General features: G+C 36.6%; 2 protein-coding genes across 2 annotated transcripts in view; one reads left to right on the top strand and one right to left on the bottom strand.

Annotated features, from left to right (window-relative positions):
• calcoco2 (calcium binding and coiled-coil domain 2) overlaps nt 1-9939 on the top strand; it is a 13336-nt gene extending 3397 nt beyond the window's left edge. Inside the window, exons 3-14 of the mRNA XM_016270489.1 lie at nt 2836-2938; nt 4435-4595; nt 4712-4837; nt 5534-5614; nt 6278-6393; nt 6471-6540; nt 7162-7320; nt 7440-7625; nt 7758-7844; nt 9166-9334; nt 9464-9489; nt 9566-9939. Of these exons, the coding sequence (XP_016125975.1) occupies nt 2836-2938; nt 4435-4595; nt 4712-4837; nt 5534-5614; nt 6278-6393; nt 6471-6540; nt 7162-7320; nt 7440-7625; nt 7758-7844; nt 9166-9334; nt 9464-9489; nt 9566-9727 (1446 nt within the window). The 3' untranslated portion in view covers nt 9728-9939. The remainder of the gene's footprint in view (nt 1-2835; nt 2939-4434; nt 4596-4711; nt 4838-5533; nt 5615-6277; nt 6394-6470; nt 6541-7161; nt 7321-7439; nt 7626-7757; nt 7845-9165; nt 9335-9463; nt 9490-9565) is intronic.
• LOC107584075 (vacuolar-sorting protein SNF8-like) lies at nt 9905-13481 on the bottom strand. Its single transcript, XM_016270487.1, has 8 exons — nt 13148-13481; nt 13027-13077; nt 12798-12936; nt 11629-11733; nt 10807-10879; nt 10580-10721; nt 10429-10503; nt 9905-10346 (listed from the first exon to the last, which is right to left on the bottom strand). Exons 1-8 carry the CDS (start codon nt 13199-13201, stop codon nt 10209-10211), a joined length of 777 nt encoding a protein of 258 aa, XP_016125973.1. The 5' UTR covers nt 13202-13481; the 3' UTR covers nt 9905-10208.
• Between the last annotated feature and the right edge of the window lie 3503 nt (nt 13482-16984).

Genomic DNA, 16984 nt, shown 5'->3' with positions numbered 1-16984 from the left:
ACGTGCACACTTACCACTATGTGGATTTCAGAAAGTGCACAGAGCTTAGCGTGTGCACTTACCATAGCATGGATTAACGTTTCCAGGCATCTGATCACAGATACTCAAGAGGTACTGGGCCAAACGGGAGAGGCAAGCTCAAATATGACCCTCTAAGGCGAGGGGACCACTGCCTGAGACAGCATACACAAGAAGGTTCTTGCAAATACCACCTATACTTCCCGCTCGATGCCTCAGCAAGAGGAGATATCCTGGAGCCCGGACATCCAGGAATTTTTTGCAGTGTCGTGCCGGGGGCCTGATGATCAAGAAGGCTCCCGCAGAAGCCTCTGACCTGGCCGCATGATCCAGGAAGCATGAAGCCGGAACCAGGGCTATCATACCGGCTGGACATAATGTCGACTAGTGAGGTAACACTGCAAGTCGAGCACCTGATTTCTGAATCCAGTAAAGGTGTGCTCACAGAGGACCTACCTTAGAGAAGACAGAAACACACAGGTCCCGGAAAACACTGCAAAGAAATCTCACAGAAGGATTATACACACATAACCACCAGCACATTAAATACATATATATACACACTACGGAAAGTATTCAGACCCCCTTAAATTTTTCACTCTTTGTTATATTGCAGCCATTTGCTAAGGAAGAAAGGGGCATATGTAAAACCCCCGAAGGAAATGAGTAGATACTCAAGTATCACTCTGATCTGGATGAAAGCACTGACGCCTTATCTGGATCACATCCCTAAGGTCTTGCCTACCTCACTTTGACCAACGATTCCTCCTACCCCTACCCGCAGGTGGAGGAGGAGCGCGAGCCGCGACACTAGCCTTCTGTGTCTGTCTCTGATCCTCAGACCAAGACGGACCAGGACCCCTATGTTGTTCGGGCTCAGACCTGGACCTTTGTGAATGCCGCTGAGCGTGCCTTTGCCTCCCTGAACTTCTCGACCACCGCCTAAAAGGAGGTACCAAAAAATACGTAAGGCGAAACTGGCACATCGAGAAGAAAGCCCCTCTCTTTTTCCCGATATCTGCTAGGTTCACCCACAGATGTCCCTCCGTCGCTACCATAGCCGCCATGGACTTGCCACTAGCTGAGGCGGCCTGCTTAGTAGCACGGAGAGCGAGATCCGTGGTGCGGCTCACTCAGCTACCTCATCAGGAGAAAGGCCCTCGCCTTTATCCAGGTCTTTCAGCAGGTCAGCCTGATATGCTTGGAGCATCACCATCGTGTGCAATGAAGCACCAGCCCGACCTGCTGCAGCTGCGTATGCCCTGACATTCGAGCGAGATGTCAAGGAGGGAGTCTTAAGAGAGGACATCTCACCCATAGAGAGATAGCTGGCCAACATCTCTCTATAGGGGCATCTTCTCATAACTGCTTCCGCGCATCGTCTCGATGTTGGCATAACTCGTATGCTGGAATCGATGGATGCGTGAGGAAAACGGCCTCTTCCATTCCTTCTCGATCTCTGTATGGAAACAGGAAGAAAGGAAGGCTCACCTGAGCTGGAGGGTTATGGACAGAAAAATAACGTTCATCGAGATACCTCGCAACGTCACTTTCTTCGCCTGCTTCACGGCAAATAAAGCCTCGCCGTGGCGCGATCCATAACTTTCAAAAGCTCATCATACGCAGGGCAGAAGAGAATGACATGTTCTCCCGGCGCCTATTTATACTAATAGTCGCACCGGTAGTGACGTCATGGGCTGTCGCCGGCCAACGTGTTGTTGGTGTTTTTTCAATGTATGCTTCAGACATGGGTCATGACGAACCGTTCCCCATAGTGACCCCTAGAGGATGCAGTTCGAAGTTCCCTTGATAGGGATCTAGCCGCGGTGAGGCTGCTCTCAGCGGATACATGAGCACTGAGCGCCCGGTGATCGCGAGGATCTCAAAGCACATTTTCAAATAGGCGCTTTCTTTATAAATAAACCGCAGATTTGAGTTTTAAACAACTACATTCTCGCCTGAAATACTCTTAGAACTGCATTTCATGACACAATAACAGTAATATTTTGAAAATTATGCGGGTTTCCCTCTCCGCCATTAACGCTCGCTGATTGGTGCGAAATGCATACTGTGATACCTAGTTCGCACAAGTCACCTCTGGATGCATCCTTGATAAAAGGGGCGGAGCAAGACCACATCCGGGGATTTAAACTGTACTGGACCTTTTTCACATTCCCGGGTTTCTCAGCAGCGGAAGTCGTCACAGTTGGGTAAACTAGAAGAGCAGTGAATGGGAGAGCACCACAAATATATTTTTTTGCATTCCCAGTTGCTCAAATAGCAAAATAAAAACTCCACGATAGTGTTTTCATGACTTTCAATAAAAGGAAAAAAATTGAAAGAGAACGATGTCAAATTTACCGTCCCTCCCATAGACGCTGCATTAGAAACACCCTCGCATTAGCATTAACTGTTTTTTTGTAATTTGATGCAACGGTGATATAATACAAAGAATAGTGTTATAAATGTAGATACATTTAAAAAAAATATACAAATATGAAAAACTTTAGAAGATTTACGATGCTGATGACCGTTAAATGCATCATCACAGTCTTGTGAAAAGGGTCCCTTGGCTAGATGTGAACTTTGAATTGGAACAGTACTTGGGCGAGGACTGATGACGTTTCACAAGTCCACAAGAAAACAAGTACAGACAAACGCATATTGAGAAACAGCCCTGAAGTGGGTGTGTCAGATATAGGGAGACATACAAAATGTGCAGTGCTGGGGGTACTTCATGGAGAGGTTTGAGAACCACTGCTGTATTGTATTTCTTTAAAAAAACTAATAATTAATTAAATCTGTGAAATGGCCCAGGTTGGTTGGAGTTCAACACAGAAGTATTATACCTATGTATGGGTGGCACCTTCCCTGGACCATGTCGGACCTGAACCACTTGTGCTACAAGTGTTTTTTTCAGGTAGGAATCACAATCACTGCACATTTTAGATTTCTCTTTTACATATCAAATCTTTCCAGTATTTTGCTCCATTACCTGTGTTGCGTTTTAGTGCCAGAGGAACCTGAGAGGCAAGGCTTCCAACAATGTCTAAAATGTTATTGTGATGTAAACATGGTTGTGACATGCAAATATTCAATACTGCTGGAAGGTTTTTACTAAAGGTAAAAAAGGGGGCTTGATGTGTCCCCCTCAGGCTATCATGTCTGTGGTTACGTTAGTTGTGGCCCTGGTGTAATTAATGTGCACCAATGCCATGGATGTGACGTTGTGCTGCTATTTTAAAAGGCTGAATCACTGACTTGAGTGGTCCACATCTAGGCTAGGCTACTCATAACGTTACTCAGGGCAAGGGTCCTAAATCAAGGGACCTTGTGATGTGTCAAGTGTCTGAAGAATTTGATTTCCTTCCCTGTGCCACTTCCTTGGCAATTAATTATGTGTGGGATGCACACACACACACACACATATATATATATATATATATAAAAACATTTAAATATCTCTCTTGGTCTTGAGTGAGAGTAGACTTTAAACTTTGGTGCATACTAAACCAGATAAACAATAAATAATATTAAAATTCTGTGCTATTTTATATAAATAAATTAAAACACTAAAATTACACAATTACACAAAATTATTTATGCATTTGAAATGTATTCAAAATTACAATACATTTAGATTTAGTTTTAACATAAACTAATAAACTTAATGTGATATATATGCATATTTGTTATACATAAATAAAACAGGTAAGAAAAGAGTAAGAATTCTGTAGTACTACCAAAAAACTAAATTTGTATTAAATATTATATATTTATCACCAAGAAATTCCAATTTGTTGTCTCCTATATTTTAAATAATTGAATATCACTTTTCCACAGTTAGCCATAGTTGAACCATGTTCTTAATTGATTTTTTGAGTACAAAAAAATCTTTCTCACCGATTTCATTCATGATTCGCAAATATGCATCACATAAAGTTTATGCTGAAACTGTGTAATCCAAATGGATGGAAATTTTATATGTAATTCAAATCCATAAATCCTAAATTTAGGCCTAAATATTTTTTTGAGTGAAGTCATTTTAAATGCTATACAAGTGAATTTAGGCATACAAAAATTATAAATTATAATAAAATATCCAAAATTAACAATCAAATATCCAATATCAATCAGTACAGATAGATTTAAAAAAAAATCTTAACTACTGGATGATAACCAATATGGTCTTTCCCTATACCAGTCTCAGCCATGGGCTTAGGCCCACTAGTAATTTTAATTATTATTAATATATTATAATAATGATTAACTTAATTAAACTGCTTTTGTGGTTACTTACTCATTTCAACACTCCCAGATTCTGTTAATAATTTATTATATAGGGGGCCTTTGAATATTGTGTTGAGAACCACTGCCCTATATATTAAACTCTAATGATACTGATTTTTTACTCAGAGAGCTACCTGCCCAAGGATGATGGGGAGTTTTACCAGTTCTGCTATGTGGACAGCTTTGGTCATGTCAAAGGAGCCAGCTCCCCATTCTGCTTTCAAACCCCAGCAGAAGCAAGCCTTGACTGCAGCTTGGAGAAGGACCTGTTAGTCATAACAACACAGGTACATCTCCATTGGAAGTTAAAGTTTGTAGTATTTTTACTTTCTGCTAGCCATTTACATTTAATATCAATACTAACTGGCCAAAAAAATCATTCATCGAATGTTCTTGTGAGTAGGAGCAGGCAGAAAAGACAGAGAAGGAGAAAGAAGACTTTGTGAAAGAGATTGAGTCTTTAAAAGAAACAAATGCGATCCTGAAAAAAGAGTTGGATGAAAGACTGCATGAGATCCGCCGTCTCAGGGTTAGTCAGACTCTCTTTCTTTTACTATACACATATGTAAAAATGTAAGCACTTATTATTTACACTATTTATGGTTGTATTTATGATTTCTGCAATGAAAGCCAACTGATTGTCTGATTTATTATCTAATGCCTTTTTTTTTTTTTTTGCCCTGTCTTTGTGTGCTGGACCCATTATGTAGTGGGAATGTTGTACTACTTGTTCTACTTAGTCTTATTTTTAGTTTATGTATGTATGTATTTATGTATGTGTATATATATATATATATATATATATATATATATATATATATATAATATTTTATTATAGTATAGTATTTATAATAGGTATTCAATTAGCTTTTTTATATTTTCAGATGTTATTTAAATTTTTATTGTCATTTTATATAAATTTTTGTATTTTGTCATTTCTATTATATTATAATATTTCTGTTGCTTTCATTTATTTTAATTTGATTTTATTTATTTATTTCTCAGTTTTGGTTTTAGAACTTCTACTTAATCATTTCAGTTATTTGTCAAGGCAACATTTTTAATTTTCATTTAAGTTATTTAATATTTATATTTTATTTTACTTAATTACACAATATTTAAACAATAATAACACATTTACTGCATTATTCTTGTACTGGTCATCATTGCAAAACACCACTGGTGAATAAAGAGATTGTAAATGTGCCTTTATACTAAACTGCAGAGCTCCATAGAGGATTCAAAGTCAAAGGATAAACCAGAATCACCTCTGCCAGATGTACCCAGTTTTAATAACACAGAAGAGGTAAAGAAATAACTATGCTTCTGCAAACAACCAGTGGAAACACTGACACATATATATATAATATTTTATTATAGTATAGTATTTATAATAGGTATTCAATTAGCTTTTTTATATTTTCAGATGTTATTTAAATTTTTATTGTCATTTTATATAAATTTTTGTATTTTGTCATTTCTATTATATTATAATATTTCTGTTGCTTTCATTTATTTTAATTTGATTTTATTTATTTATTTCTCAGTTTTGGTTTTAGAACTTCTACTTAATCATTTCAGTTATTTGTCAAGGCAACATTTTTAATTTTCATTTAAGTTATTTAATATTTATATTTTATTTTACTTAATTACACAATATTTAAACAATAATAACACATTTACTGCATTATTCTTGTACTGATCATCATTGCAAAACACCACTGGTGAATAAAGAGATTGTAAATGTGCCTTTATACTAAACTGCAGAGCTCCATAGAGGATTCAAAGTCAAAGGATAAACCAGAATCACCTCTGCCAGATGTACCCAGTTTTAATAACACAGAAGAGGTAAAGAAATAACTATGCTTCTGCAAACAACCAGTGGAAACACTGACACAGCTGAATATTTTAGCTACAGTATCTCTATAATTTAATCTGTATGACTTTAATCAAACAAAATGATTCACAGTCACTGACATCTCTGCGAGAAAAGTACGATAGAGCTGTTCAAAAGATCCACTTGCTTAAGAGAGAAAGGACAGAGTTACAGCAACAGCTTGAACTCAAGAATGGGGAAGTCCTCAGGTGAGTGTCCTCAATATGGAAATCTCTGTGTTTTATGTGCAAAATTTATGGAAATGTTCATCTATTTTTTTCTCCAGGTTAAACACCTTGTTGAAAGAAACAGAGCAAAATCACAACAAAGTACAGGACCAAGTCAAGCTGCTACAGGTTTGCAAATGTGCTCTTAATGTGAGACCCTGGCCCCAAAACCAGTCATAAAGCTCAATTTTTTGCTGAATAAATAAGCTTTCCATTGATGTACGGTTTGTTAGGATAGGACAATATTTGGCCGAGATACAACTATTTGAAAATCTGGAATCTGAGGGTGCAAAAAAATCAAAATAATGAGAAAATTGCCTTTAAAGTTGTCCAAATGAAGTTCTTAGCAATGCATATTACTAATAAAAAATTAAGTTTTAATATATTTACAGTAGGAAATGTACAAAATATCTTCATGGAACATGATCTTTAATTAATATCCTAATGATTTTTGGCATAAAAGGAAAATCTATAATTTTGACCCATACAATGTATTTTTGGCTATTGCTACAAATATACCGCAGCGACTTAAGACTGGTTTTGTGGTCCAGGGTCACATATGTGTTATTACTGTTAATGATAATTAAGAAAAAATATGTATTTTTGTAGTGCCTCTAAACAAAGACGCTTCATAATTCATGACATTACAAATACCAAGACAAAAATAGAGTAAGAATTGAAAAGAAAGCACAACCAAATGAATGCAAAAAAGGTTGTGGTCTAAGAAGCTTCAAATTTATTCTGTTTTAGGTGGATGTGCAAAGCAGCAGGAAAGACTATGAGAAATTGCACACTGAAATCCAGGAGCTCAGGATGAAAAATACTCCGGAGGACCGGAGGGCTGAAAACAAAGCATTACAAACATCCTTGTCAGAGCATGAAGCCCAGTTGAAAGAAGAAAACTGTAAAGTGAGGCTTGTCACCAAGGCTTATCCATTTTTTGAAGATTGAAGACTTCAAATCAAATTCACAAATTCATCAAAAATCACTGTATTGTCAGTGATTCAAGTAATCTTTTTGTGACTCAGGTACAGATTCAAGCCCTGCTCAATCAGCTGACAGAGGCCAGAGGGCTGCTTCGCAGTGAGGTGCAGAGTTGCAAAGAAGCCTGCAAACGTGCAGAAACCGCTGAGCAGGAATTGAAGGAAGTGAAAAGGAAGCTGGAGGAGATAACCTTGAAACAGACTGAGGACCAGAAAGCCAATCAAATCCAGGTATTTTTCAATATAGTGTCATGTTTTTTAATCTTTTACATTCTATTTTCAACTTTAGTCTGATTTTGTAAGTACGTTTAGGAATAATAATCATTATTTAGATCCAGATTCCACACAATTTTGTCATTACAGGCACAGCTTCAGCAGGCACAAGACAAAATTTATGAAATGGCAGAGACATCAAGATTAGATGGAGAGAAGCTTGTGGAAAGGAATGAGGTGATCTGTTTTGTTATGACACATTAAACATCACTGTTAGCTACACTACACTTTCAAAAGTTTGGGGTTGGTGAGATTTCAAGTCTATTATGCTCACCAAGACTGCATTTACCTATTTGTGACCATGGACCACAAAACCAGTCATAAGGGTCAATTTTTCGAAATTGAGATTTACACATAATCTGAAAGCTGAATAAATAAGCTTTCCATTGATGTATGGTTTGTTAGGATAGGACAATATTTAGGAAAATCTGGAATCTGAGGGTGCAAAAAAATCTAAATATTGAGAAAAATGCCTTTAAAGTTGTCCAAATGAAGTTCTTAGCAATGCATATTACTAATCAAAAATTAAGTTTTGATATATTTACAGTTGGAAATTTACAAAATATCTTCATGGAACGTGATCTTTACTTAATGTCCTAATGTTTTTTTGCATAAAAGAAAAATCAATAATTTTGACCGATATAATGTATTTTTTGGCTATTACTACAAATATACCCCAGCGACTTAAGACCGGTTTTGTGGTCCAGGGTCACATTTAAAAACACAGTTAAAACAATAGTGTGAAATATTATTACAATTACATTTTTTTTCTATTTTAATATATTTTAAAATGCAATTTATTCCTGTGATGGAAATGCTGAATATTCAGCAGCCATTACACCAGTGTTCAGTGTCACATGATCCTTCAGAAATCATTGTAATATGCTGATTTGCTACTCAAGAAACCTTATCTATGTTGCAAATATTGTGCTTCTTAATATTTTTTTGGAAACAATTTTTTTTGTAACATTATAAATGTATTTACTGTCTTATCTGTACTGTCTTTTTTATAAAATTAGTTTGCTGAAAAATGTATTAATTAAATTAATTAAAAAAAAAAATCTTACTGACCCCAAACTTTTGAACTGTAGCGCATTTTAGGAAATTTCTACAGAACATTAATACCAAAGATGTTGTGGGGCACTGAATGACATGCCAGTCAATTATTATTTTATTAAGTTTTTTTATCTTTAGGAACTGCAAGCAGATGCAAATAAGCTTAAAAGGGCATTGTTTGACTACCAGGTCGCATCTGTTGCCGCAATGTCTGATCAAATATCCAACCCTCAAAGCCCACTGGCCTCCCTGGAGCAAACATACTCACCTGACTCTCATTTCTATGAGAATAAAAAAAAAATCTTACTGACCCCAAACTTTTGAACTGTAGCGCATTTTAGGAAATTTCTACAAAACATTAATACCAAAGATGTTGTGGGGCACTGAATGACATGCCAGTCAATTATTATTTTATTAAGTTTTTTTATCTTTTTATCTTTAGGAACTGCAAGCAGATGCAAATAAGCTTAAAAGGGCATTGTTTGACTACCAGGTCGCATCTGTTGCCGCAATGTCTGCTCAAATATCCAACCCTCAAAGCCCACTGGCCTCCCTGGAGCAAACATACTCACCTGACTCTCATTTCTATGAGAACATCGATGACTTGACAGGTTGGTACAATAAACAGTCAACGAAAAAGGGAATTGTAACATTTACTCAGATGAAAACGCAAGCATTTCTTGAAGTCGTCTTAAAATTAGCGTATTAAACTCGTAACGTATTTCATTTCTACATTATAGCAAATCCTTCAGATCCAGAAAAACAGGTAATTATTTTAATGAATGCAATATTTCAAGAATGAGCTCAAAATTATTCAACTGTATGCATTTCCTTATGTGTAGATTAGAGTGTGCCAGCATTGTCAGGAGGTCTTTCCTGGCATCAACGAGGTTGAACTGACAGAACACGAGCAGTCTCACAAAGTGTGTCCACTCTGCACTCTGATCTGTGACGATATGGAGCAGCGGGAGTTTGAAGATCACGTCTATAGTCATGAGGATTAGTCCATTCTTGTTTCTCTATCTGATATACTGTCTTTGGGAAAGTATGGTGGCACTTTTTAAAGTACTGAATAGTCCAGGATTTTCTAGATAAGCAGCACTTCTCTTTCATTATTAGCTGTTATCTATATAGGGACAGGTTTTTATTTTTATTATTATTAGGTAATGATTGAAATATCACTGAAGAAACTGGAACCAAATGTCCAATTAAGTAATTTAAAAAAATTATAGTAGATATAATACAGATGCAAGATAAATTGCACTTATATAATAACAACAACTGAGATGGTCTTATTTACCTAAACTTTTTCCAGTGGTTACTCAGGCATTGGAATAATAAACATATCGTGAGAAATGTGACTAAATAGATGCTTTTATTCTCCATTTTCACTGTTTTTCCTCTCAAACAAGCTTGACTTGCAACATTCTTTGACCTTCGCCTCTATCCACCATGACAATGTATTTACAAAATAATGTCTTATTCTCAAGGTGTCATTTGGTTGGCCTCCTCAGGCGTAACGTCTCGCGATAACAGCTCCGAGAACAGAGCAGGAAGCCAGTACTGTGGCTCCCCCGCAGCTTGGGAGTCCAGCCATGCTAAGCCTTCTTTCAGCAGGTGATCCTGAAAAACAGTGCAAAAGGTATTATTACTATATGACATAGAAAGCATTCAGAGTGGTGTTTCGTTTTTCCTGCACACTTACAAGAACGTGACTGGCCCGCTCTCTCTCCCACTTGAGGCTGTCTCTGATCTCACTCACTGTCACGTAGCCCTTTTTCTGTGAAACATGGCCAATAATCAGATCTGACGTCATGGAAGTGTAAAGGTCTCAGGCTTTGTTTGGTACTGATTACCTCTGCTAGCTGAAGGACAACAGTGTGATCCATGCTGAGCTCTGCTGGGACCGACTGGACTAGATAAGAGCCTCCAACGGGAATCATCCCGAAGCCATTTCCCATAGCCTTGAGCTTCTTGATGGCCCGCACTAAGTCATCTCTGAGCGACGATGTTAATGGTTGGTACGAGAATTCATGTGTTCAGAACAGCTAGAGAACACTATATACAAATCAAAGACACTCACTGGCTCACATCTTGTGCAAACTTCCCTCTTCCTTTCAAGACACGGTGGTGAAGTTCATCCAGTGTGATGAGACCTGTAAAAATAAAGTAATTAATTGGTTAATATTTACATTTATATATTATTTTCATAGAGAAAGTTTTAGAAAGTCATATTAGACATTTGTGACCCTGGCCCACAAAACCAGTCATAAGTGTCAATTTTTTGAAATTGAGATTAATACATCATCTGAAATCTGATTAAATAAGATTCCGTTGATGTATGGTTTGTTAGGTTAGAACAATATTTGGCTGAGATACAACTATTTGAAAATCTGGAATCTTGAGGGTGCAAAAAAATTAAAAAAATCTAAATCTTGAGAAGTTTTGATATATTTACGGTAGGAAATTTACTAAATATCTTCATGGAACATGATCTTTATTTAATATTCTAATGATTTTTGGCATAAAAGAAAAATCGTACATTTTGACCCATACAGTGTATTGTTGGCTATTGCTACAAATATACCGCAGCGACTTAAGTTTTGTGGTCCAGGGTCACATTTAGACGGTCATTATTGTCAAACACTGACAAGCTGGTGTTTTTATATACGAAGAAGGAGATCATTGTCATCATAATTTAGAAATATCTGATCGCTGAAAGCACGATTGACTAATGAGAAAGAACCAAGTATACCAGAGAGCCGTGTATTAAGTATGTCGAATATATGGAAGAAGAGAATATGCCGTTTGTTTTGCGACACACATAATAGCTTCAAGAAAAAAAACACAGGCCTGTCATATTGATAATTATCACTTTTAACACTTTTAAACTGGCAAAACTTACCGCCATTTCTGTGTTTTAGAGCTAAACAGACTTCAATGATCTGTACACCAAGCTCATAGTAGAAATCTCCAACACCAAGCATCTCTGACCAAAATCCTTTTCCAGCTGCACACATACAGCAAAAAAAGTTCAGAAGGACATATAACTTTTTCTTTGAAATGATGATTCACTATAACATAATTATTTATCATTTTAATTGATAAATTAATTAAATGGTACTTAATAATTTCTACTTATTAGTTAATTACAATGCATCCACACAGTTTTCATTAAAAATGAATTATAAATACAGTTTTAATAATGTATACTAGTTGATTAGTAATTATAATGTATAACCCTAATAGTAAATCATAACAATTCTGTATAATTACTTACAAATGCAATAATTATTTATTTATTATTATAATTGACAATAATTAATGTTAGAATTAAATATAAATATAATTTATATAATAATTCATAATGATTATAATGCATCCACACAGTTTTCATACAGGGTCAAATACGCAAAATGGATGTCAACTATCAACACACAAAAAAAGTTTCCCCCATACATTAGAATGTGTCCTGCTCAATTGTGTGTGAGTGTGTGTGTGTGTGTATTTCCCCCCAATTATCCACCTTTTTCTTCAACGCGGAAGTAAGCCTATGGGTGAGACTTCCGGTTCATTAGCCGCTATAGGTAAATAACGAGGAGAATAACAACGTGCAGTAAACGGTAAAACTGTTTGCACTACAAACCAGTGTGTTTATAGGTAAGATCATACATTACAATAATATGATAAGACACACCAACTTTCAATATCAAGCAGCAAAACGAACTGTTTTGCTCAGCTAAAAATAGCTGGACGGAGTGGACGCAGATGAGACCGGAAGCCAGACCCATAGAATATTCAAATGGCCGCGCCCATTTTTACCACAAGGTGGAACGTCTAGTCTTTGACCTAGGGCTGGACGATATGGCCAAAATTGATATCACGATATATTTCTTAATATCGGTCGATACGATATAATTCCGATATCGATATGAACACTATTTATCTGAAATAGAAATCTTTTGTAACATTATAAATGCCTTTATCATCACTTTTGATCAATCCATGAACATATCATAAACAGACACATCCATTTCAGCTTTAAGGGAAACATTTATGATAGGAAAAACGTACATGCCAGTGGATCAACCCCTATGATGGCACACATCTCTTGGAACTGCACCCTGAACTGAGAGTTCTTACGGATTTCTTGTTTATGTTTGCTGGCAAACTCTTCCAAATGGGTCTTAAAGGTTTCCAGCTGTTTTGACATCTACAAGGGCAACACACACGGTCTGATTATAATGGGGTCAATGCTGTTTTAAGTTACATCTGTGTGGTTTGCTCAGTAGGCTATACGCACCTGTGCAATTTGATCCTCTGCAAGGACAGTTCCTCTCTCTTTATACTTTGCCTGTGACGGTAAACAAATGAGCTGAATGAATATGCCACAAGATTTGCCTAGTTACCAAATCTCATCATACCTCTGCAAGTTTCTTTTTGGCGATCGCTCCAGCTCCGACTCCTCTTCTGTGCATGATGCCCAAATAAAAACTATAATACTACGAAATGAAACTGTATTATTTCCCTGTTCTGATAACGGTAGTAGTTTACTTCCTAGTCAGCTGAACAGCTCACGAGCTACATAGTTACACATCGAGACGGAATACGACAAAACAGACTAACTAAATTAATATATATTACAATAAAACAAACGAATAGGGTTGTTCCCTTTCAATTATGCTCTTCTTATCTACAACGTTGCAAACAGTCCAGGAAGAAAACATCCACAGAAGTGTGTTATTTCTTCTATACACGACTAAGGTCTCGACAGTAATGTTTTGGTGAATGTGTCCGATAACGCCACCCGTCGGTCTGGAGAACAAAGTCTGGGTATGCATATTGGCCCGGGCTGATTGGGGGCCCGCAGAGGGGGACTTTTAAATTAAAACGAGGGAATGCATTCTTCTTAATTTTATATATATCTGCGGGCTTTTTAAAATGAAACGAGGGAACGTATTGTTCTTAATTTTAAACAACAAGGTCATTGTGGATGAATTCGCTGAAAGAAAGGCCCAGAGAATTAAATAAAATGAATTACAACTAAAATGTGAGTAGTGAGTAGTTTTTATTTATTTTCTTTCTGTATTTCTACATTTTGGGCCGCTGTGCCAAGAGTGTGTTTGCGTTAGTGAATATGGCAGCGTTTTTGTGCCACAATATTTTCAGAATAAAGTCAAAATTACGAGTTGTTATTTTGCATGAATAAAGTTAATCAATGTGAAAATTCCATCTACTCAAAAAATGAATAAATAAATAAAATAAAAGATAAAAATAAATAAATAAAACAATGTTGGCAAAGTTATGTTGTTGGCATTTCTGAGGTAAATGATATGTTACAACTGTTATGACTATTTACAAGCTGTTTTATTGACAATTTTCAAAACATTTGTTTTATTAAATTGTTCTGATTTTTTTCAACATGTCTTCTGATAATCGTTTATTTCATGCTGTAAACAGTAGAAAAGAGGAAAAGATGATTGATTCATTTCATTAAAGGGGTCATATGATGCGATTTCAAGTTTTCCTTTCTCTTTGGAGAGTTACAAGCTGATTGTGCATAGATAAGATCCCTGAAGTTGCAAAGGCTAAAGTCTCAAAACCAAAGAGATATTCTTTATCAAAGTTAAGACTCTGCCACGCCCCCCTAAAACGGCTCGTTCTAACACGCCCCCACATATCTACCTCACTATGTGGAAATACTTGCGTAATGCTGCCCAAATGTGCATGCAAAGAAAGAAGGCGTGGTTTCAGTAACCGCAGTTAGTGTTAAAGCAGCATGTCAGGGAGGCGCTGTGTGTTTCTAGACGAAAGCAAAAGCACTTTATGTGGCCTTCCGAAAGTAGATGCATTTAGGAATCTTTAAGATTACTTACAACAGAACAGCAATGCATTTTATGGACGACCGTTTTGTGAACCTAGGAGAGGAGGTAATTCTGACTTTGCTATGACAATCTGGCGCTTCTGAATCAGCTACTGTTTTGTTATTAGTTTAAGTATTTGCTATTGACTGTTGAAATGCGGAGTGTGTGAGATAGAGAGAGACACAGGTTCACATCACAGTGGAGTCAGCTGTCTTAACCATGGCTTGTGTAATGGAAACACATACCAGCTTCATCACTGTGTTTGTCACGCGACTCTGTTCCACTTTCGGGCTTGAACTGATGGTAAAACTAATGACATTATTTACTGTCTTTACATTTATTTTGAAAGCTGAAGCTCGCGATTATGATAAGGGGCGTTACATTTCTGACGAGTGCTTGCGGGGTTCGGCCAATCACAATGCACTGGGTCAGTTGGCCAATCAGAGCAGACTGCGCTTGTCGGAAGGAGGGACTTTGTAGAAAACGAAGAGGCGCGGGGCATAGAGGACCTACAATAATGTACAGTATTTGAAAAATAATGTGTTTTTTGAACATTAAAGCATGTCAACATATTCTGTTACACAAAATACACCAAATAATGATCTTTAAAGAAGCATCATATGACCCCTTTAAAGAGTGGAAAAAGACATTTATTGTTTGTATTTTGTGATAAAATTGACAGAATTTAAAGGATATTATTTGTGTTATAAGTAACTAAACACTTATTGTGATTATTGGGTGCTGGTGCACTACAAATAGCCCAGTGAATAGACTTGAAAACGTTAAATAGCCTATTATTTCCAAGCATTCATACCGTCAATAAAACAACTGGTGAAGTCTTGTAATGTGATTTACCTCAGAAAAGACAACAATAAGGAGTGCTGGAGCCCACATTAACATAGCCTAATGTTTGGAGGGGCCATTCAAATGTATTTGCATATGGGCCCGGGGTTGACTTAAGCCACTGATTTCCATTTCATTGAACATAGGCTGGCCTGCAGTCCAGTCCGTGTAAGATTTATTTGTTTTTGTATTCTGTCAACTACATTTTCAAGTTTATGTATGCACCAAAGTCTTTGGATTTGAATCATGAGTTTGAAGTGTTTATATCAAGACAACAACACAAGAATAATTTAGTTTCAGCTCTGAGTTTATTGCATTTCATTGAAAATCATTTAATGTATTTTGAATTCTTTGGTCATTTATTTTCCTCATTGCTTTGAATATGTGCTTGATTTCTATCTACTCATAAATATGGTTTATAGCAGGTGTTAACAGTGATTAACAACCATTACTAATGAAGGGTGGGGTCGGGTGGGGTTGCTATAAACCAGAGCTGTAGAGAGAGAGAGTTGTGACAACTCCATCACTCCAATGGACCAGTTTTTTACAGCAATGGCGGATCGTGAAGCCGCTCAATAGTTCCCGGAAGTTAGCGCTCATACTATCAGCGCCGTAGAGATGCAGCAGAAGAGACCGCTGTGATGAACTTTTGAAAGGTATGACATTTATAGAACAAAATAGTATATTATCAGCACAGCTAATCAAATTACCCTGTGCATTAAAACAGATGATTATTAGATTATTCCTCACTTAATTAGTAGATTTATGGGATGTTATTCATTCTCTTCATGCAGTTTCATCCATCGTTGTGTAATTTAAAAGTGATTTTGCTGGTGGGGAGTTATTAAATAGACTTGGATATATTGCAAAGGATGCAGATGGACCTAAGTGAGAATGAAAAGTTTAATGTAGGTGACCAGTTTTCATTTCAGAATCATGCTAGGCTAAATGTCCAAAAATGGATTATATACCACTATTATATTATAGAAGTAATTACAGTAAACCTGTAAATTATTACTGTATTTTATACTTAAACGTCTTAGCTACTAAAGAAGCACTGTGTTGAAGGAGCAGATGCCACAGGACTGCAATGTGATGGAGCATCACTTAACCATTTCTCCTGTGTTTTTCTCCTTCGCTAGCTTACTTTCAGAACAAGAACCACCTGAAGACTCCCTGTAAAGGGACATCACCCTCACAATGAGTCTCTTCACTGGTTTTGGCAAGTCTTTCCCTGCTCTTTGTGGAAAAAGTGCCAGTTCCCTAGTATGATTGCATCACATTTTGTTGGTGTAATCTGTAGATTACTCCTGCTGCCTATATCCAGTCTCTTACGAAGACTTCAGATGACCCAACACCTGTGAAGAGATGACCCAACCCTTGAGAGGACTTCAGATGAAGCTGACTCTGAATAAACATACAAAACTGCTACATTTTCCTTGCATTGTAATCAACATGATCATGTAACCATTGCTTTAATTTGTTCATTGTTTCTGTATATATTTAACTGTTTCTGAATACATGACGTTATTAACTGCATGATTTGTATAGCCT

This window comes from Sinocyclocheilus grahami, unplaced genomic scaffold (assembly GCF_001515645.1).
Source record: "Sinocyclocheilus grahami isolate Dianchi unplaced genomic scaffold, SAMN03320097.WGS_v1.1 scaffold57.1, whole genome shotgun sequence".
NCBI classification, from domain to species: domain Eukaryota; kingdom Metazoa; phylum Chordata; class Actinopteri; order Cypriniformes; family Cyprinidae; genus Sinocyclocheilus; species Sinocyclocheilus grahami.
This window is presented reverse-complemented; position numbering and strand designations above follow the sequence as displayed.

Coding starts and splice junctions, on each gene's coding strand:
- LOC107584075 (XM_016270487.1), bottom strand. CDS start 13,201: ATGCACAGAAGAGGAGTCGGAGCTGGAGCGATCGCCAAAAAGAAACTT. Junction 12,937..13,026: donor CAGAGGATCAAATTGCACAG/GTGCGTATAGCC, acceptor TTGCCCTTGTAG/ATGTCAAAACAGCTGGAAAC. Junction 10,722..10,806: donor TTTGCACAAGATGTGAGCCA/GTGAGTGTCTTT, acceptor ATCGTCGCTCAG/AGATGACTTAGTGCGGGCCA.